Source organism: Myotis lucifugus, unplaced genomic scaffold (genome assembly GCF_000147115.1).
Source record: "Myotis lucifugus unplaced genomic scaffold, Myoluc2.0 scaffold_335, whole genome shotgun sequence".
Classification (NCBI taxonomy): domain Eukaryota; kingdom Metazoa; phylum Chordata; class Mammalia; order Chiroptera; family Vespertilionidae; genus Myotis; species Myotis lucifugus.
The window spans coordinates 693,662-716,130 of record NW_005871383.1 but is presented as its reverse complement, the minus strand read 5'-3'; the positions used below and the strand labels follow the sequence as shown (position 1 = coordinate 716,130).

Sequence of the window (22,469 nt, the reverse complement as noted above, 5' to 3'; positions counted from 1 at the left end):
TTTAAAGGACGCTGTCCTATAATGAACCCATAAATCCACGTTGTTAGCAAAAGCTGGAGCAGGCCTGGGATTTGGTTCCCAGCCCCTCCGCCGCCTCATGCGGGTCCCTGAAATCATTAGCTCAGACCTGAACCTCAGTAACCAAGTGAGCTCCTCTGATTTCTGTCAGGGCTTCTCCCCGAAAGGAAAGAAACGCAGGCAGCCCAGGCACGACCTTTTACTTTTGATGGGTCTCAATTTATCTGATGTGCACATTTCTCACCGCTCTCACTGCGGCTACGCCTCACTGGCTGACAACTCCTCCGTTACTGCTCAGCTATTTCTCATTCGTTTCTGTGCCTTTTCTTTCCTATCGCCATGCTTTGCAGACGGGATCATTAAGGAGGCTGGAATCATTAAGCTCTTCACTCTCAAGAGCTTATCAAAGCATCCGAAAGCCACGGAGAGAGTGATGGATGAGCTGGATGCCTTCATTTTTATAACTCCAAATGAAACTTAACCACGGCTCCCTGCTGAGGCAGGGCTGCCCTGCACAAGCGTCTTGGTTCCAGATATATTTATGCACAAGAGGCAATATCCATGCCCGTGACCGCCTGCTCCGAGCTGACATGCCAGGTTCAAATCACTGAGTGTTGCAACTACCGGCAAAATGACTTCTGAAGCTGCCTGCACGGGATCCTGTGCAGCCCTACCCTCAACTGGCAGTGTGAGCTTAGCACTTGACTCCTGCTGACCGTGCTGTCAGTTTCACTAGACCAGTGGTCGGCAAACTGTGGCTCGGCAAACCGCGGCTCACGAGCCACATGCGGCTCTTTGGCCCCTTGAGTGTGGCTCTTCTACAAAATACCGGCTCTTCCACAAAATACCGACTTCTGCACATGGGCCACGAAGTTTCAATCACATTGTACGTGCGCGCCCAAATGTGGTATTTTGTGGAAGAGCCACACTCAAGGGGCCAAAGAGCCGCATGTGGCTCGCGAGCTGCGGTTTGCCAACCACGGCACTAGGGGACAGGACAGGTTCTTTCCCTCTCCGTGGTGGACATCGACTGGTCTTGCCCATTCAGGACCATCTGTCCTTCGCTGGATACGGGATGGTGACCTTCTGAAAAGCCACACCTTCTCACTCAGTCTATGCACTTGCCATGGATGGACCCTGCCCAACATCAATGGTCATGTGACTCAAGCCTAGCCAATCAAAGAGCTCATTCCTCTGGCCACGGTGATTGGTTCAGGAGTGGGCATGAGCCCAAACCAGACCAACAAGCCAGAATGTTGGGACTGATATTGGGAATCCTGAAAGAAAAGTGTGCTCTCTCTTCTGCTGGATTTGAGCTAGGAGAACGCAGGCATAGAGCCACAGCTGATGTGTTGCTTGAGAATGAAAACAACATGGGAGTGACAGAGCCAAGAGCTGGAGTGAGGCCGGGTCCTTTGCCTGGATCAAGCAAGGCCTGGAGCTGGACCGACCTTTGGATTTTTCAGTCCTACGACTTATTATATTGGTTTGATTTTCTGTTAATTGCAAGTGAATGTAAGTTTTGCAAGGGCAGGGAAGTTATCAATTTCGTTCTCCATCACATACCCTGTACTTAGCATAGTACCTAACACACAACAGAAACTTTTAATCATCAGCCAATTAATTATTAAATGCCTTACACAGGGAGCCTGTCTCCTTGTACTCCTGCCCAGGTAACTCAAAAACCCCAAATACTGCAAGTCCCTGTTTCACTCCACTTGTTGCATGAGGACTGGGCGGTATCTGGAGAGTGGGTGACCACACCTTCAGGAATTCTAAGTGAGGGCGGTGCTGACCTCAGGAGAAACAGACACTTGACCCGCCAGGAATAAGGCACAGCAGCCGAAACAGCTGCCCCATGATCTAGAGGTGCTGGGTGTCTCCCAAAGGAACAGCCATCTCTTCATCCTCAGGGAGACACGCTGAACCAGAGAAAAACTAACCCCCCCCCCCCCAGCACTGTGTGCCCCAGGGCAGTTACCTAACCTTTGGGGTCTCTAATCCTCACCTGTGGGATGGCCTCGAGGCTGCATTGCATCACGGAAAAGAACATGGACTCTGGAGCCAGACCTCCAGGGTTTGAATCCCACCACCCCCGCTAACGACCAGGGAGCCACAGGCACGTAGCCTCACTTCTCTGCGCCTCAGTCCCTCGACTGTGAAATGGGCTAATGCTAGGAGCAAGTGCAGAGACATGGTGAGGATTAAATACGTTAACGTGTGTGAAGCACACAGAAGAGTGTCCGTGCACGGTATGGTTTCCTCTCCCGGAGAGTAGCATGAGGAATAAATGCAATATTGGAAGCTTCATATTCACTTGACACAAGGTCAGCGCAAAGTAATGTCCAATAAATGATCAGTGAAAAGATAAAAGCCAGCGTGACCCCACAGGTGCAGCCAATCCATCACAGCCATGGATTCCGACCAGGGACACCTAAGGAGTGGAACAAGGTCAGGTGACCTCTGTGTACCTGCAGATGGATGCAGCCCCAGACAGGGTGCAGGGCTGGGAGCAGAGCAGGGAGCTGGGTCTCAGCCTCTCTCATCCCCTCAGCCACACCCCCTCATGCAGGACGAGACTGCACCCCTGCAGCAGCCCTGCCCCTCGCCACCTTCCCACGGTCAGATGCCTCTGGCAGAGAAGCAGGGAGACAGGGAGGAAACATTAACGACCTAGATTTCCCCGGAGGGACTGAGTTAACTAAACAGACTCAGCCATGGAAGAGGATGAAGTTAAAAGAGACTCGAGTTTATTTTCTCCCCAACTACATGCAGGGGAGAGCTGGGAGCTGATAACTTCATGGGATCAGAGAAATTGTAGAAAATGGTAGAACTGCATTTCTTTGTGCACTTAAATGAGCTTGCAATGTGGCTGCACAAACGTTGGTAGCACCCACCATCTGCAGTGGAGACAGGGTATCCGTGATGACTGCAGGAGAAAACACGCATCAGTTACACATGTGAGCCATGCTGAACCCTGCAGGACCCCTGGGTAGGGCCTCCTCCTGCCTGTGCACCCCTGGGGCTGGCGAGAGGAGTGTGGCTCAAGGCCCAAAAGCAGCAGCATTGTTTGTCATGGACCCTGCAAGCAGGTGGCTCTGGCATGTGGATCTATAAAGAACTCAGCGACTAAACAGAGGGTGCTTTGAGTCTGAGAAACTTTGAACAATTAGTATAAATATTCATGAGTCCTCACCCTCAGAAAGGCTCCTCAACCACTGCAGGGCTGGACTTGGTGCTCTAGCGAATGTCAAGGCCACTGTGTGTGCTTCTTGGATGAGTAGAGAGAGAATCTCGCCTGGTGGGAAGGAGGTGGGGGGTGGGAGGGAGGGAAGATTCCTGAAATCTGCTCTATGCCCATCACACTGGACCACCCACAGCTTCGTGGGCCTGGCTGAGGGGCTGCCAGCCTCAGGTTACACGCCCCGGCAGTGGGTGCTCACAACTCCCAGAGGGAGCGTGTTCCACCTCAGGGCAGCCGAGGGCTAACAGGCCAGACTGAACCAAAGGCAGCACCTGGCGGCTTCCACCAGGCGCTCCGTGTCCTGGCCCGGAGGCCCCTTACAGGATGGAGGACCTAGTGGTTGACGACAGTGGCTGTGTCCCCCACCCAAGCCTTCCTGTTCAACCCCAGGCCTCCTCACAAGAATGTGAGGCCAAGGGCCTGGGCGGGCTGGAGCCCTGGGTGGCAGGGCTGGGGTGAGCTTACCCTGGGGGGCGGAGGGAATTAGACTCCAGGGCCTGGCGCACAGAAAGCCCAGGCAGCTTCCTGGAGGTGAAGAAGGTCGAACCTGGGATAGGAACTGCCCGGAGTCCGGGAGTAGGAGGAGGCTTTTGTAGTCACCAGAAATATGATGAGCTATCGGAAGGTGATTAAGACAATTCCACCCACAGAAATCACAGCTTTGTTTATTGTTACCCTTGCTTCTTAAAATCCAGATAGAAGATAAAAAACCAGTTCTATGAAATCCAAGTCATCTGGGTCCCCCAACCCCTGTTCCTTCCCCACATTTTAGTGACCCACCCAGTGGGTCAGAAACCAAAGAGAGCTCATCAGAACAGCCAGACTAAAAGGGCCAGGCAGCTCGGAGACAGAGGGTCTGGAATCAAGAACACAGAAATTTTAGGGTGAGGGCATGTGCCTGTGCCGGGGGGTAGGGGAGGCTGGGGGAAGGTCAATTGGGAAAAAAAAAGGAGACAGATGTATTACTTATTTGTAATACTTTAAACAATAAAAAAAGAAAAAGAAGAGAACGCAGAACTATAGCCAGATAAAAGGAAAGAGTTAAACTCTTGCGACCACTGATGCTTTCTTAAAGCAGAAAATAATTTCACTCTCTTTGTAACCCTTTTTTGAGACTTTATAGCCAGTGCACCATTTTTTTTTAAGAAGAAAAAAGATTCCTTTATTTCTTAGCTGGAACAGCTTTAAGCAAGAACTTAAGGGGGAAAGTAGGTCAACTGACCTCCTTTTGTCCTGTTTAGAAATGTTGCATTTGGGATCAGAGCTGGTGGGAAATTTCCATTCCACATTCTGCGCGAGAGGAAAATTATCAATCTGACTTGACACGATGGATCGAGACACGCTAACAATCCTTCCAAATGGCCCGTGAGTTACCTCCCACGGCTTTGAAGGAACATTTCAAAATGAGTACCCCTCTCGCAATGAAAGAAAACTCAGACTTGTGCTTATTTTTAGAGTAAATAAGTATCATCCTCCTGCGTGTAGAGCAGTGGTTCTCAACCTTCTGGCCCTTTAAATACAGTTCCTCATGTTGTGACCCAACCATAAAATTATTTTCGTTGCTACTTCATAACTGTAATTTTGCTACTGTTATGAATCGTAATGTAAATATCTGATATGCAGGATGGTCTTAGGCGACCTCTGTGAAAGGGTCGTTCGATCGCCAAAGGGGTCGCGACCCACAGGTTGAGAACTGCTGGTATAGAGTCATTTGATGTCGACCTTTTCTTTCCTTCCAAGTGACAGCAGTGTATGAAGCCACAGTCCACTGGCTTCCAATCCCGATGTGCCTCTCCAAAGGCTACCGCGTTCATTGTTCCGTGTAACCACCAGGAGCGTGTATTGCATGCCACGCATGCTCTAAACACTTTATAACATTAATGCATCCAAGCCCCATAATACCACTACGGAGTCAGTGTTATTACTTTCTCTGCCTCTGGTTTCTTCAGCTTTTCCCTGCTTAACATGGATCTAGTGCCTGGATCCATGCTGCCAGGTCCCCATTCTAGCTGCCACCTCTAATCACTGGAGTTTCCTATTCTCCCACTGACCTTGGGAGCCAAGGACAGGGGCCTGAGCTGGCTTCCTCTCTGCCCCTCAGCCCAGACCTCCTAGCTTCTGAGAATCATCACAAAGACCAGGCCAACACGCAAGACTGCAGAGTAGCGTGGGGGGGGGGGGGGGATTGCCAATGGACAGCACGGGCCAGCCAGTCCAACCCCGTCCTGCTCATGCAGCTCAGAGAAGTGACCTCCCAGTGCATGTGGTTAGGGGTCGAGCCTAGACTCCATTCCACTCAGCACTGTCTCCCAGGGCACAACCCTCCCCACCTCTCTGGGGGCCGCCTCCCTGCAGGACAGCCCGGTGCGCTGGCCCCTTACCTGCAGGACTCCGGGAGGGCCATGCAGAGGGGTCACCACTGCCCGTGCCTCAGCTCCTGGACCAGACGCTACCAGCAACAGAGAAACAAGGCCAAGCCCTCAATCCTCAGCCCACAGACTCCCACGCCCTGGCCAACCTTTGCGGTGCTCCTGACCCCTGAGCAAACTTGGAAGGCCCGGCAGGGCCGTGGGCAGGCCCAGGGTCCCAGAACAACGACAGCAGAGCGTGGTCTGGGAACCACACTGCAACGCAGATGCCAGGGCAGAGAGCTCCCAGGCCCCGACTCCCAGCACCCGAGCAGGGTCCTGCAGGAAGAGTTTTCCAAGGCCGACCACCATCCACTGTATGGCTCCATCCCCTGCCAAGCCCTGAGGGCAAGCCTCCAGACAGCCAGGGGGTTGCTGCCGAGACAGTAAACCATGGACCACATGGTGACTGTTTTCTAGAAGCAAAGCTCAGAAAGAGAGATGGTTTCCAACTGAGCCACTGTGCAAAATTATTAATTTTAGATACATGTTGAAGTCCAAAAATAGATTTTTTTTTCCCCCAAAGCTGAGCTTACATGCACTCCCTTTTCTCCGGAGCACTTTTAGATTACCAGAAGTCTCTCTTACAACCCCTGGACCATAACAGAGGAAACTATCAAGAACCCTGAGGTAGCAGCGGGAAGCTAGATCCCCGCCCATTTCCCTAAACTCTGCTCCCCAGAGGAGTGACCCCACTCCTGGCGGTTGACCTCAGATGCCAGGAGAGGTCAGCTCTCACACTGACATGGCTCATGAAGGGGGGCAAACCACATTTGTGGACTTGATCTTCATAAGGACCCTGTAAGTCCATGCTATCATCTCAGTTTCACAGATGAGAATTTAGGACACAACCAAGGTCACAGAGCTGCTCGATTCTAGAGCGGCCCGTAGCGGCAGCTCCTTGTCCACACTGCTCTCTGCATTGCACCACAGCACATCCAACTGGGTGAGGGGGCCGGGAAGGAAATATCAGTCCCCTGCATCTGAAACCCAGCTAAATGAACTAGGCATGGTTTACCCGGGGCGGGGGGGGAGAGGGGGGGCAGGGGCACGGGGGGCGGGAAGCATTGATATTAGGACTGTGGTGACAGAGTGCATTATTGGTTCAAATTCTCCTCCCCTCTCTGGCTTCACACCCTTTGCCATAGGGTTTTGCAGTTCCTCACACGAAAGGAGCAGGATATATTTTCCCACTCCTCAACTCTGTGACATACTGTGACAATGGCATGAGGTGAAAGAGACCATGTGCTGCTTTGAAGACCAGACTGCACGAGTCTAGCCTGCAGCCACTTGCCCTCTGGCCCCTGAGAAGAGCACGCCTGGCAGCGCCTGGTCCCGGGAGGCGCACGAGAGATGCGTGGAGCAGAGCCACCAGCCAAGAGCCCCAGCCACCACCAGGCGGAAGCAGAGCCCCAGCCAATCTCCAGCAGAGACTCCCCAACAGCCGGCTGGTGGCTTCCTCTCCGTACGGATCAGTACAGGAGTCCTAACGGAATGCTATCAGGGAATTCCCACACTGGGAAAGAAGTCGGACCGAACCAGTGGTTCCAGACTCTGGAATTTTAGGTCTGAATGAAGTTACTCTAAAGAGCTGGGAATCCAACATGAAGCTGCTACCTTTTTGCTTCTGAGAAAAGGTAACATATAAAAATAACTACTGCTTACTAGTGCCATCAAGCCATGAAATATAGGACATGTTGACACTAAACTGAGGAAGGAATATCATCGTAGAGTATGACTTAGTCCTTGCCAAGCAGAGAGAGTTGGCCACCCTCCATATGTGAGCCTTTCTCTTTCGTCCTGTCACAGAGCAATGAAAACTAAATAGCTCCAGTCCACATATTAGCAACTTGCCTGCACGCTTTATGGTGGAGCTGCCAAAAGAACATGAAATCACTTACATAAATCGCGAAGCTGAAATCATGGTCTGTTTGGTCTGGGACAATATAAAACTTGTTGGGGCTTTTTTTGGAGTTGTATTTTTTTTTTAATCAGGATAGAAAATAAAGCTAAAGCCCTGGCCGGTGGCTCAGTTGGTTGGTGCATCATTCCATACACTGAAAGGTTGTGGGTTTGATCCCCAGTCAGGTTGCATATGGGAGGCAGCAATCAATGTTTCTCTCTCACATTGATGTTTCTCTCTCTAAAAATCAATAAAAGCATGTCCGCGGGTGAGGATAAAAAGAAAAAGCTAAAGATAAATGTGAGCACCTCTGTCTTTCCTTCTCCATTGTCTGCCTCAAGCCTCAGAGCAACCTGTGTCCTGCCCAGCCCCCACCCCACAGAACTTTTAGTTGCGCTACACAGGTGCCTAAGATGCTAGTGCTGTGCTTTCAAGAGTATAAGAATGTGTGGATGAAAAAGAAAGCGGTGGTTCAAGCAGGAGCTCTCTGAGGGCTACAGGGACACGTCAGGGGACAGAGGTGAGAGGCAGTGAATCCCAGGACCAGCTCCAGGGAAGCGTGGCTAAGTCACTTAGGAAAGTGGACCGTCTTCTTTCTGAGCATAAAGAGCCACTCCATCTCCTGGGATGTGTGGAGGCCAGGGAGTAAGAAGGGGTCTAAAAGCGGGTGGTGGATTTAATAGACTCTACTCCCACACCACAGGTGCCAGGCTGGCTCTGGCCAAAGAAACCTGGGAGCAATGGCACATGTCAGTTCCAGGCAGAAGCCTTGGGAGCCGCCATGAGGTTTGCCTCTCTTTTCCCTTTGTCATGAGACCACTAGACTTTCCAATAGACCATTCGAGCTTCCAATAGACCATTCAAATTTCCAATAGACCATTCAAGTTTCCAATAGACCATTTGAGTTTCCAACGGACCATTAGCGTTTCCAACAGAGGCAGCTCCTTCAGTCTGAGGCCCATATCAAACTCCACAAGCGAATGGGTGTGTGACATGGGTAAGAAACCTCTGGGTTGGTGGAAGTCGCTGAGACTTTGGAATTATTTGTTACTGTGGCAGAACCATGCATAACCTGACTGACACATGGGGATGCCATGAATTGAGTTGGAGAGCTCAACAATAGTGCAACAGAGAAAGACAGTGAGTTTGTCTTGCCCTTGTTTTAGGCAAATGAAAAGCAGAGTTGAAATCTTCCATCGCCACTTATTAGGCCCCAATAAATTTAATTTTATAAATAAATAAATAAATAAATAAATAAATAAATAAATAAAATTTAAAAAGAAAAGCAGAGGTGAGGGTTGAATACAGAGATGCTAACGCATGGGTAGGGCTCTGGCCCCAGTGAGCACATGTCACCTAGGAAGACTAGCCTAACCTCTTACATGTGGCTCTGGGTTTTCTGATTGCTCTTGGCTCAACCTCACTCACCAGGCCCTGAGGGGACTCACACACCCACCAGGGGTCCAGTGCAGAGAAGCAAGGGCTGTTCTTTGGAATCTGAAAGACAGGAGTCTCATCCCAACTCTGGCCCTTCATTTCTGCCTTCACCCATCCTCATGGATACTTCCTATGGCAGGCTTTAGGGAAGATGGACAATGGCCTGAGTTTCACAGGCTTACAATTAGTAGGAGAACTGACATCAAGCAAATAAGGAGATGAATACCAGTGGGTGAATAATATTAAATAAATACAGTGAATTGAGAGAAATTGGCGAAGGCTGCTTTGGGTAAGGGGTTCAGGAAAGGCCTCTCTGAGGAGGGGATATTTCAGATGAACAATGGGAATGTGTTAGGCATGCAAAAAGGTAGGGAAACAGCAAGTGCAAAGGGTTTGAGGTGGGAAAGAAAATGGCTTGTTTGAGGAACAGGAAAAAGCCAGAGTTTCGAAAGCAAGGAACGAATTATGGCATGAGGCCAGAAGCAGACCGGTCATCGGGACCTCGTGGGCCCCAGCATGGAGTTGGAAATTCATTGCAGGTGTGAAGGGAAGCGGGGGGTAATGAGCAGGGAGTGCCAGGACCTGGTTTCTGGTTAAAAGAGTCTCAGGATGCTGTGCAGAGAGTGACTTGTACAGGGGCCAGAATGAAAGAGACAGACAGTGAGGACACTCTTGCAGCCTGCCGGAGCTCTGTGACCTTCGTGTCCTTGGGCAATCCCTTATCAGTGCTACATCTCAGTCATCCCATCTGCAGAGTGGGCCTACTGTCTGCACTTCATAGTTCACAAACTCTTCGGGCTCCTGGAGGTGGGAATGAAGGCGCACATGGCCTTCCTCGCCCCTGCATGGTTCCTTCTAATCACTCCAGCTGCCTTTCCTGGAGCTAGAGCAGTAATGGCGAACCTTTTGAGCTCGGCGTGTCAGCATTTTGAAAAACCCTAACTTAACTCTGGTGCCGTGTCACATATAGAAATTTTTTGATATTTGCAACCACAGTAAAACAAAGACTTATGTTTTTGATATTTATTTTATATTTTTAAATGCCATTTAACAAAGAAAAATCAACCAAAAAAATGAGTTCGCGTGTCACCTCTGACACGCGTGTCATAGGTCCGCCATCACTGAGCTAGAGCCACATCCCGAACTTGCCTGTGTGGGCCTCCCAGAATCTCAAGACCCCGAGTCTCCAGTGCCTCCCGTGACAATGGGTTCATCTCTCCATCTGGATAGGACTGAGGACACCTGGAAGCTGGCCAGGAATCAAGACAAATGCAGGGGAAATACAGGGCAATGTGGAGGCCAGTCAAGCTTCCAGGAGGCCGGCAGAAGGGAAATAGAGGCAGATAAAGGTCAGACGGGTGCTAATTATGGCGAGAGAGATCAATCCTGACCAGGCAAACCTGGGTTCATGATGAGGGAGGGAGACTCAGGGAGCAAGACCAAGATGCAACTTATCCAGAGAACCTGACAGCCTGGCCAGGCTGCTGGACAGTGAGAGACCACATGGAGCAGAGAAGAGCTGGGTCAGCGGAGCCTACCCTGGATAAGCCAGCCTGGTTGACCTGACAGCTGTCTGGTGACACATGAGCAAGCTCAGCTCAGATCATCTGAGGCTGGCCCATCCCAGAAGAACTGCCTAGTTGACTCAGAAACTCATAAATAATGAATGCTTATTTATTTTAAGCCACTGAGTTTGGAGGTAATTCGTTACACAGCAATCACTGACTGACACAGAGGGGATGATGGCCAGTGGCCCTTCCTATTTCCCTGTAGCAGGCCTCTGCTAGCATCACAATCCTGTTCGAATCCTGTCTACATGTTCAGCTCACTGGACTGGGTCATGAGCCATGAACTTGACTTTACAAGTTTCTTTGTGACCTTAGAAAAACGTCTTCCCCTCTCCGGGCCTATCTTCTTATCTGTATGAAGCAACAAAATACTTCCAGGAGCCTCCCAGCTCTCAGGTTCTATGTTTGGATAACTCTGACCTCCTCGTGCAGCCATTCTGTCATTTACTCAGCAAGCATTTGCTCAGAGCCTGCTGTGCACCAGGCCTCGGCCAGGTCTAGGGATGCAGGCTCAGACAACAAGATGCAGACCCGGCCCACCGGGAGCTCGTGGTCCACTGAGAGCTCACTGTCTTGTGAGTGTAGAGAGGGTGCCTCTGAGGAGCCTTGGTGGCCAAGGAGGCTGTGAGGTGAGAGCAGTGGGCAAGAGTCGTGTTCATCCTTCCCAGCAGAAAGAGGGCTGCACATTCAGTGCCCAGGTGCCTCAGCCTCCGGGCTCCTGCTCAGAGATCGGCCTTGGTGTCCTAAGGCCTGGAGAAAGGTCACTGTATTTCAGCACATGCCCTGGGGAAATCAGAACGTGTGCCTTGAGCTAAGCACACGCCATGTGCAGGTAAATGACAGAAAGGCGACCTCGGTCCACTCTCTCTCACCCAAGGGAGCCAGGAGAGCTGACCCTACCCCTGGGAGACGGGCCCATCTTTGTGGGAGAGTGAAATGAGCAGTTGCGAGTCCTTTACTCCCCTGATTGCAACAGCCCTTCCCGACCTCCTTCCGAGTCTCAGAGAGAGGTGGGCCTGTGGGAGGTGTCTGCGGGGGACCCAGCGCTGTCCTACCATGGAACCAGGGGGCGATGGCTTTGGTGTTCCTCTCGAAGCCAGCTTGGCGAGGCAGCTGCTCCTCCTTGAACCAGCGGACTATGATTTCTCTGGAGACAGGACGCAGAGGGCGCTCCCAAGTCCTGCAGAGAAGAGAGAGGGAGTGTGGGAGAGTCAGGAGGGAGGGGACGGAGGGAGGGAGGCCACCGTGCGGATGAATAAGCACGGTGCCCACACTCACGCCTGCGGAGAGGATGCAATGAGCCAGGTACTTGAAGACACTTTGCAGATTCTAATGTACCAGCTGTGATTCTTGTTCCCCAAAGAACACTGTGATCATTTGCTTTGAAAAGAGCCACACAGGTGGGAGTGGGAAAGAGGACAGGCGAGGGTGTCTGGGGGAAAGAAAAGGCACATTTTCCCTCAAGGATGGCCAGGTGTGAGCGTGAGCATCCACGAAGAAGGACCCTAATGTAATGGGAGCAAAATGATTCACATGTGAGTGTCCTCTGTCCCCCACCCACACCCCACTAAAGAGAATTCCGGTCTGTCCCTCAGCGTGGCCCCTCCCCCAGCCTTCTCAGGGGACACCTGCCTTCACCAGCTGCTCCCTGCTTCCATGTGGCAGAATCAGGACAGTGAACAGAGAGAAACCGAGAACCCCAATTGGCTGTGGCTGTGGCTGAGATTCACCACCAAGAAACAAAAAGGATAGGACAGAGGAAAGTTGGGGGGACAGAGGACGGGGGACAGAGCACTGTGCTGGCTGACTTGATAGATTTGAAGGGGATCTGGGGAGGGGCTAAAGATAGCGTGAGATGAAGAGAGGCACTTGAAGAATTTATGAGTCACGAGAAGAATTTATGAGTCACGAGTTACATATTTTTTATATTTTCTCACAATCAAGCCAAGATTTTAATGTGTTTGTGTCTGAACTGTGGTTCTTGAATGCGTATGGAGGCTGGGCCGCCGAACAGCCCTGTTACATTGGAGCTACACTGACAGGAAGCACAGTTAGAGCTGGACGACACAGGACACGTAACAGGCACATGCCAGCTACCTGCTGAATGACTAGGTAGCAAGGCCACGTGCACTGGTCTGTGTGATGATATTTATGTGAGAGCACAGCGTCTGATGAGCAGCCTCTGGCCCGGCTTGAGCAACCTGGGAAATTCTTACCCTGTCACTGCCGCCCACCGATAGTGCCGGCATTTAGAATTCACCACTGTCGTCATCGTTTCTTATAAAACGAGCTGTCCCCTCACGTGTCCTGCATTTGCCCTGCTCTTATATGCTGCGTTCAGCACTTCCTTGCAAACCCCAGGATGAGGTCATATGATCACTTGCCCTCAAATGAACCCACTTACACACACACAGCCGCGAACAGTGTGACGTGAGGAAAGGGTCACACGGAAGCCAGCGGGTGAGGTCCCATCGCACGGCTTACCGCCACCAGCCGTGGAGTTTGTTCCCAAAACACCCTCCTTCCCCTGCTGCCTCCCTGGGCAATTCTGCACCCCCACTACCAGCTCTGCTCCTGCTGACCCACACTTTGGGGTTCCCCTCCCAGTAACCCAGAGGCCCCGCCTCTTTATTACACAGCACACGGCAGCCCTGCCCCAGCCTCTTCCTTCACACTCGTGTTCCCCAATAAATAACTGCTCCAGGGAAAACGTGTCTGTTCCTAGGACTCATGTTCCTTAGAAGGCAAGAGGAGGCTATAAATAACAGCAAGAAAGACGAGTTCCCTCCCGTCCCTCTGTTCTGAGCAGACGCGCCAGAGCAGGGATGCTGGGATGGTGCTGCGGGAAGTCACCTGGCCGGAAGCCTGACTCCTGCACCAGCAACAGCGTGTCTGCCCTCGGCACAGCCAGACCCGGTGCGCCCAAGCGGCAGCACCGAGTGCAGTGCGGTCAGGGCACTGGGCCCCTGGGGCAGCCACAGCAGGAGGCTGACGCAGGGCCTCTTGGGGCACTGGGTCTGCCGCCCCATCTGCATGGCCCCTGGCCCCCCTTGATGGCAGCCGATGCTCCCCTACTGAGAGCAATGGCAGCCAGCCTGGAGCCGGCTGCACCACGGCCCATGCAGCTCCATCACGTGGGCCTGCAGGACAAATCACCGGTTTCCTTTAAAATGACGCATTATCATTTTGCTGGGAAAATGCCAAGAAGACTTTTGTAGCTATGTCTCCAAAGCCAGGAAACATGAAAGACAACCTGACCTGGTAAAAGTCAAGAATTCCTGCATGACAGAAAACTTCATCAGAAAAATCAACAATTCCCGCATGACAGAAAACTTCATGGCAAAAGGCAAAGGACAAATGGCAAAGAGGAAAAAAGTGTTTATCACAAACAAAAGGATCCTCTTCCCTAACACTTAAAGAGTTCTTAGAAATGGGGGATGAGGAAAAAATAACAACACAAGAAAAACCAGGTGGAGGAAAGATGAGTCAGATATGGAAATACCAGTGGTCCTTAAACAGACAAAATACTTGACCTCGTCATGAAGAGAAATCAATTCCCAGCTTTCCGTGAGCATCATTCCTCACACGGAGCAGGAGCCTCACAGCACTGTGGCGAGGCTGCAGGGTGACGGGCTCACTGCACCCCCCTGTGAGGAGCAGGCTCGGTAACTCTCACCTCTGTGAATGCACACAGGCCCTAACCCATGATCCCACTCTGAGGAGCCGCTCTTGTAGATAATGGTGGTATGTGTATACAATTAATGTCTACAAGGTTATGCATTAGGGCACAGTTGGTAACAACCAAAGATTTCAAACTCCAATTTCATTAGTAGATTTTTTACAAGTAAATTATAGCACATCCTTGCAATGGAATACTGTACTATACTATAAAAAGAAAACTAAATAAAATTAAATAGTTAAGAACTGACATGAAAAGATCCCCAAAATATAAATGGGGAGAAAACCCATAATGCAGAACCCTGTGTAGAACATGCAAAGTTTTATGCAAAATAAAAAAAGAGAGAATATGACTTCTCATGTTGGAAGTTGCAAAAGGAAATGGCAGACACACTGAGAACAGCAGTTCCTTGGGGGAGGGGGCACTGAATAGAAGAAGACAGGATGGAGTCACTCTTTACTCCATGTGTCTTTTTTAACTTCCTGGTTTGTGAATCACATAAGTGACAAGGAAGGGAAAAGGGGAGAAGGATAGAAAGGAAGAAATTCAGACATGGTCAGCTCTCCCCAGCCTGCAGGGAGAGGGAGACGCAGGGAATGAGCAATCCTAAATCCCAGTTAAAGCAAAACTCAGACAGCCGTCCATCACCTGGGGGAGTGGACTCTGCAGGTGAGCTGTGGTTCAGACAGCTGTCCATCACCTGGGGGAGTGGACTCTCTGCAGGTGAGCTGTGGTTCAGACAGCGGCCCATCCCCTGGGGGAGTGGACCCTGCAGGTGAGCTGTGGTTCAGGGAGCTGTCCATCACCTGGGGGAGTGGACTCTCTGCAGGTGAGCTGTGGTTCAGACAGCGGCCCATCCCCTGGGGGAGTGGACCCTGCAGGTGAGCTGTGGTTCAGACAGCGGCCCATCACCTGGGGGAGTGGACTCTCTGCAGGTGAGCTGTGGTTCAGACAGCGGCCCATCCCCTGGGGGAGTGGACTCTCTGCAGGTGAGCTGTGGTTCAGACAGCGGCCCATCACCTGGGGGAGTGGACTCTCTGCAGGTGAGCTGTGCTCAGGGAGCCACAGGCACTGACGCCCAGCTTTGGTGCCCTCACTGGGGGAGGTAGTGGCTCTGTAGTGATGGGGGCACAAATCTGGGACTGATGGGCACTGGCAGAAGGTGGAATGCTCCAGGCAGCCACTTCCCCCTCAGTCCCGGCAATCATGGGCAGTCCCCTAAGTGCCCTCGCCAAGCCCCTCCCGTGACGCCAGCATGTGTGAGCCTCCTGCATCCCACCACGCTCACCTGCAAAGCTGCTACCAGAACCCAGGATGCACCAGCACTGCCTGTGGTTACAGAGGCAGCCAGCCCTGAGTTCCAGGCCACTGGGCAGCATTTACTCCAGCTGAGGTCTTATAGCACCTGTTCTTAACCTGCGATCTGTGGACCCTTAAGAGCTTGAAATTACATGCAAACTGTTGGGACTATTTATATATGCACATTTTTGGAGGTGAAAGGAGTACACAGCTTCCTTTAGATTCTCAAAGGAATCGAGTCCCCCAAAAAAAGCTAAGACTCCCAGAACTCCAGAGTTACTAGAAATCTCCAACCCCCACCCCTTCCCCCCTCCTGCCCATTCCACAGACTGGGACACTGAGGCCCACAGAGGGGAAATGACTGACCCCAAATCTCACTGCAAGTTGGAGGCAGAACCAGGACTGGACCCCCAGTGCCCCATGCCCCATCCAAGGCCCTGTCCCCGCCAGCACCCCCCTTGCCGAGCCCCGAGCCCCACCAGACCCACCTGACAGGCATTGCGAGGGGCAGCAGCGGCCCCGGGCTCGGAAAGTGGTGGTAGAGCCTGGCCTCCTGCTCATGGGTCTGGCCAAGCTCTTGGAGCATGAAGCTGAGGCCAGCGACGGTGCCCTTCTGGATGGCCCGGAGCGAAAGGCGCCGGTACTCGTCCCGGGCGCGCTGGGCTCGGCGCCTTCTCTCCTCGTCCGCGGCCTTGGACCGACGCACTGGAAAGGGAGAGAGAGCAGTTGTTCTAGAGCCGCAGCCCAGGCCACACACTGAGCAGCCAGGACCCACGGGATTTCCCACGCGGCTGCATGGAAGCCCGGAGCCAGAGCCAGGAATGCAGGCCACCAGCCCTAACCAGCAGCCCTGAACTAGCCTGTCCCTGGGGGTCAGGACATTCATGACAGTTCAGGTCAGGGGTCTCAGGCTGTTCCTGGAGCCTGTTCCAGAATGAGCAGGAAACCTCGGGGTGGAAATTTATGTCTCCATATGCACCTCCTCCTGCAGTGCCCTGCTCAGAGCAGCTACTCACTCCCACTGCCCACCCACCCGGCTTCAAGGGCACCTGGCAAAGTGGCCGGCACCTCCAAACAGCACTGTGATCACCCACTCTGACTGCAGGGTTCTCCGTGCCAGCCCTGGCTGCATGCCTCCTCCCCACTAGCTCATGGCAGACACGTCCCGGCCACACAGGGGTAGGTCGGTGGGAGTTTCCCAGAGAGAAGAGAGGGCAAAGCCATCCCTGAGAGGGAACCTAGGCTTCGGAGCCCAGTGGGTGTGCCTGTAAGTGCCTGATCCTGAGACCTTGTAACATCTGCCGTGCGTGTGCTGAGAGGCTCAGACAGGGCCCAGGGCCATCATGGGCTCTGCAGTCACCACGCTGCAAACTGAATACAGAAACGTGTGCCCTACAAGGGCCAGTGACCTTGGAGAGTTTATAGCCCCCAAGAGATAGCAGCACACAGACAGACAGACAGACAGACAGGGTGCAGAGGGAAGTCATACGCAGACTAGGAACTCAGCTAGGGCAGGCCCTGAGTCATTGGTCACACAGAGACTACACCCAGCCTCCCCCAGCCCAGCGCTAACCCCACCGCTTTTTCCTCAAAAGCCTTCAGTGGCTCCCACTGTACAGGATAAAGGGCAACCCCGTGGTCCTTTAGAGGTGTCCCACGCACCCACTTTCTTCCCCAGCCCACCAGGGCTTTGAGCTCCTCCCACACTCGGTGCTCTGGTCCCAACAAGCTCCCACTCCCCCCTTCTGCAAAGTCTCCTCTGTTATGCATGGGCAGCCGGGCAGCTCAGAGATGCCAGCAGCGGCCCTGAGGGCACCGAGATGCTGCAGCAGGAAGCAGGACTCTGCCTTGGCCTTGGGAAAGCCAACCCTGCCATCAGCCCAGAGTATGGCAAAGGGTTCATAGAGTCAGACAGCTTTCTTCTCTCTCTCTCTCTCTCTCTCTATCTATCTATCTTTTCATACATTCCCCTCCTTTTTTGAGATATGATTGACATATAACACTGTGTAAGTTTAAGGCGTACATGTGTTGGTTTGATACATTTACATAATTTAATGATTGCCACCATAGCATTAGCTAACACCTCCATCACATCCCATGATTATCATTTCATTTTTGTGATGAGAACATTTCAGATTCAATCTCTTAGCAACTTTCCAGTATAGAATACAGTATTGTTCACTATAATTCTATGCTGTGCACTGGATCTCCAAAACGTATCCATCTTTTTTTAAAATATTTTTATAGATTTCAGAGAAGAAGGGAGAGGGAGAGAAATATAGAAATGTCAATGATGAGAGAGAATCACTGATTGGCTGCCTCCTGCACGGCCCCCACTAGGGATCAAGCTGGCAATCCAGGCATGTGCCCCTGACCGGAATCGAACCGTGACCTCCTGGAACTATGACTTCTTGGTTCGTAGCTGGATGCTCAACCGCTAAGCCACACCGGCCAGGCAAAAACTTACCCATCTTTTAACTGCAAGTTTGCATCTTCTGACCGACGTCTCCCCAGTTCCTCCACCATCACCTCCAGCCTCTGGGAACCACCATTCTACTCTCTGTTTCTATGAGTTAGGTTTTTTTATACTCCTCATATCCATGAGAACTACAGTATTTGTCTTCCTCTGTCTGATTTATCTTACTCAAGGTCCAACCATATTATTGCAAATGAAAAGATTTCCTTCTTTCTCATGGATGAATAATATTACATTGTGCGTGTGTGTGTGTGTGTGTGTGTGTGTGTGTGTCTTCCACATCTTCTTTCTCTATTCATCCACTGTTGGATACTGGGGTTGTTTTCCTATCTTGGCTATTGTGAATAATGTTCAATGAGCATGTGGGTGCAGATATCTTTTAAATATCCTGTTTTCATGTCCTTTGGTTATATACCCAGAACATTGCTGGACCATATAGTAGTTTTAACTTTTTTTTGAAGAACCTCCATACTGTTTTCTATAGTGGTTGAACCAATTTGCATTCCCCCAGCAGTGCACAAGGGTTCCCTTTCCTCCTCATCCTCACCAACACTCCACAGCTTCCCTACGAGAGTCTCCAGGCCTCAGGTTGCCCCTCTGTCAAATGAGGATAACAGGGATGTCTGCCTCATTGAGTTGTTATAAAGATTAAATGAAACTCACAGAAACACTACGAAATGCTTCGGAAAAGCAACATCTTATTAAATCAGGCATCTGAGCCCAAGTCTCCCAAGGTGTGGGGCCAGGTGCCCGGGTGCAGATCCCAACCCCATTTGCCAGCTGCGTGACACTGAGTGAGTCACTTAATCCCCTGGGCCTCCATTTCCTCATAAGGAAAATGGAGATGCTAACAGTCACTATTTCATAAAGTTGTTATGAGGGTAAGGAAAGCTAATAACAGAAGCCACTTTGAATCAGTAAGCACCATGGTAAGTTAACTAAAATTTTTATTTTCATTAGCCCTGGCATTGCGAAGTCCGAAACAGAGCCATGAACAGTCTTGGCCCGTCCAGGAGGGGGCACCCTTGCCCGTCCATCAGGTGGAATCTGTCCCATGACAATTTGTAACTAGCTTCCCTTAAATTACACTCAAAACCTTAAAAGGTTGCTTTTAGTTCCTTCTCTGGATCAGGGAAGGATTTGGCCTGAATCCCACGAATCTGTTGTGAGAAGCCAGAATTCATGGAGTGCTTTCTCATGTAACCCAGTGAAAACAGCAAACTAGCAGTAGGAGCCACCCTGGGAGCAGCCACGGCAGTGTCTGCCCTGAGCCAGCAAGGATTGGGCTGTCCTCCTGCCCCAAGGACCCACTGTGGCCCGGCCGTGAAGTCTCACACCAAGCCATCTGCCTCCTCCCACAGCCCTCACTCGGCCCGGGGACTCCCACAGGCCTGTCCCGCAGGCACTCCAGGGCCGCTTGGCACACAGAGCAGAGGGAGCCAGGGCCATTTCCTTCTAAGGGGGTTCCGGGGCTCCTTTCTCCATCTCTCAAAGGGAGAGTCAGCCTCCTCTCACAGAAATAGCAGAAAGACGACAAAGCGTGAAAACACTGAAGACTTCCGAGGAAGGCTGGATTTAGATATTAAAAATGGACCGACCACACTGAGGTACCACTTCACCTTCATTAGAATGATCACTATAGATAAATATCTTTAGTAAAAAAACAAACAAAAAAAGCAGAAAGTAACAAGTGTTGGCAAGGACATGGAGAAATCGGAACCCTTGTGTATTGTTAAGAATGTAAAAATGGTGCAGCTGCTGTGGAAAATGGTATAGCAGTTCCATAAAAAATTAAACATACAGTTACCGTATGATCCAGCAATTCCACTCTGGATATAGACCCCAAAGAACTGAAAGAGGGATTGGAGCAAATGTTTGCACTCCATGTTCACAGCAGTGCTATTCACAATAGCCAAAAGGCGGAGCATAATGTCCATCCATGGGTGAACACAGAAACACAGGGTGGTGTACACATACAATGGAAGGTTGTTCATCCTTACAAGGAAGGGAATTCTGACACGTACTGCAACACGGATGAGCCGTGAGGACATTGTTAAGTGAAGAAGCCAGACACAAAGGGCAATAAGGTATGATTCTGCTTATATTCCACTCATTGTACTTGGAGTAGTTAGAGTCATCAGCAGAAAGTAAAATGTGGCTGCCAGAGGCTGTGGGAGGGAGAAGGGGGGTTAATATTTAATGGGGACAGAGTTGCAGTTTGGGAAGATGGAAAAGTTCTGGGGATGGTGTGATGGTAGCACAATGTGAATGTACCCAGTGCCACTGAACCCTACACTTACACTGGTTAAAATGGTACATTTTGTTGTATATTTTAACTCAAATTTTAAGAATGGACATTCTATAACCTCCCAGTTTGGCTTGGAATCAAGAGGCCGGAGTGCAGCTGCGTGTCATTGTTAGCTAGACATGTGTCCAGCTGTGGGCCCACCTCGAACTCCCCCACACACACCCCTACCCCCCACCCTCCACCCCTCCCCCCCTGTCTGTCATCTGCAGGTGAGAAGGAGAGGTCCCTTCCAGCTCTGCCCTCTGGTCAGAGATGCGCGCACACCTGTCTTGCCTGAGGGCACGTCCTCAGAACTGGGACCTTGCTCTCCAGGATTGCCGGCTGGACCCTCCTGCTCAGTAAGAAAACCCAAATCTCACTGTGTTTGGGGTCACCCTCACCCATATCAGACCTGGGAATTTCAGCCGCCTCTGGCTGGGGAGGACGGCGGAGGAGGGCGGTGGAGGGGAGGGGAGCATTGTGCCTGGCGTGGCTCCTAACTGTCTAGCCCAGGACAAGTCTGCACGCCGCTGGGTCTCGGCACCCTTCATCCAAGGGCTGCCCAAACTGCCCGGCAGTCCCGGACTCATGTCCTCATCTGCCCACCGCTCCTGCTCGGTTCCCCAACACGGAGGAGACGACAACAGAGTGGGTTTCCTCTCGCCAGCGTCTCTGTGAGCAGTTACAGAGCTCAGAGATACAACCAGGCTCGTCATTGCGAGAGGCAGGGTGTCCCACGCTTTTAATGACACATTTGGGCAGGGTGTGCACATTTACCCAGCCCAGTGTACTGAGTGGCTACTTTGTGGCATCAAGTTTAGGAGCAGTTTGCATGGGTTGTGTCGAAGGAGAAAGGGCACGATCGCCCATCCTGTCAGTGGGTAGAAAAGGCCCTTCTCCTGTGGAATCCTTCAGCTTCCCCTCCAGCCTCGAATTCTGCTCTGTCCCCACCCATCTCCAGACCACACGGCATCTCCACAGTCCCCTCGGGTTCGGCCTGTCTCAGCAAATGGCATGTTAGAATCACTGACGTTTAACCCAGATTCCACAGCACACTCCTTTCTAGGAGGGAAAAGAGTGGAACCCATATCACTGGCCTCTGTGCTGGGCCTGGGCACGTGTCCTCACTCAGCTCTGCCGATGCCAGCGGGGGTGAGGCGGCTGGAGTGCAGCTGTGGGTGAGGAGCCACAGCCAGAACCACACAGTTCAAGGAGGAAGGGAAGGGGTTAACAATACTGTGCGTGGTTCCGTGATTGAGCATTGACCTATGAACCCGGAGGTCATGGTTTGATTCCAGGTTGCAGGTTCAGTCCCCAGTGGGGAACGTACAGGAGGCAGCTGATCAATGATTCTCTCTCATCACTGATGTTTCTATCTCTCTCTCCCTCTCCCTTCCTCCCTAAAATCAATAAAAATATATTTTTTAAAAGCACACAATAATACAGGGCCGATTTTTGTAAATAATATCACTAACCAAGTCAACCTGGCTCATCTCTAAGTCTCTGAGCAACTAGATGTTACTGAACTCCCCACTCCAACAAGTTCACAGTTGAGAAATAATTAAATGAATTTCTGCTTCTCAGAAGCCAGAGCCTGCTCTGCTGTTTGAACTGAATAACTAAGTCTGTATTCAAGTGATACGAAAGAGAACAATTCCCCTTTTTTTCTAACTTGAAGAATTTAATTTAGGTTTTTTTTTATCAAAAACTGCTGCTCCCAGTAGATTAATGGCCTACTATATCTCTCATATTAAATTAATTGAGTGCAGAATGGCTTTGCTGAATTTGAATGGCAGGCTCCAGAGTTTAGCTCACCGTGCTTTAAGAAAGCATAAAATGAGGAATGAAAATCGTGGGACCTGTATTACCATGTCTTCCCTCGGGTTTTTGGAGGTTTTTCCACTTTCTCTTGCCACGCAGCGCATTAATTAGCAATCAGGCAGCGCTTGGGCCAGGTGATTTCCATTCCCCATCCCAACAAAACAGCAGCCCCGCCCATAAACTTTCCATCTCATCGATAGCAACAAAACGGGAAACACTTCACGAGAAACAACTTAGAACGCACCTTGGTTTCTTCCCTCGCATTTCACCCTCTCAACAAGCTCAACTCAAAATGATGACCCCCATTTACCAATGAAGAGACTGAGAAA

The 22,469-nt window shown here is 51.2% G+C and overlaps 1 protein-coding gene across 1 annotated transcript in view; it reads right to left on the bottom strand.

Moving 5' to 3' along the window:
- SH2D4B (SH2 domain containing 4B) overlaps window positions 1-22,469 on the bottom strand; it is a 75,310-nt gene that overhangs the window by 13,490 nt on the left and 39,351 nt on the right. The window contains exons 6-7 of the mRNA XM_023764525.1: window positions 16,045-16,261; window positions 11,634-11,758 (exon numbers count right to left, since the gene is read on the bottom strand). Coding sequence (XP_023620293.1) covers window positions 11,634-11,758; window positions 16,045-16,261 — 342 coding nt within the window. The remainder of the gene's footprint in view (window positions 1-11,633; window positions 11,759-16,044; window positions 16,262-22,469) is intronic.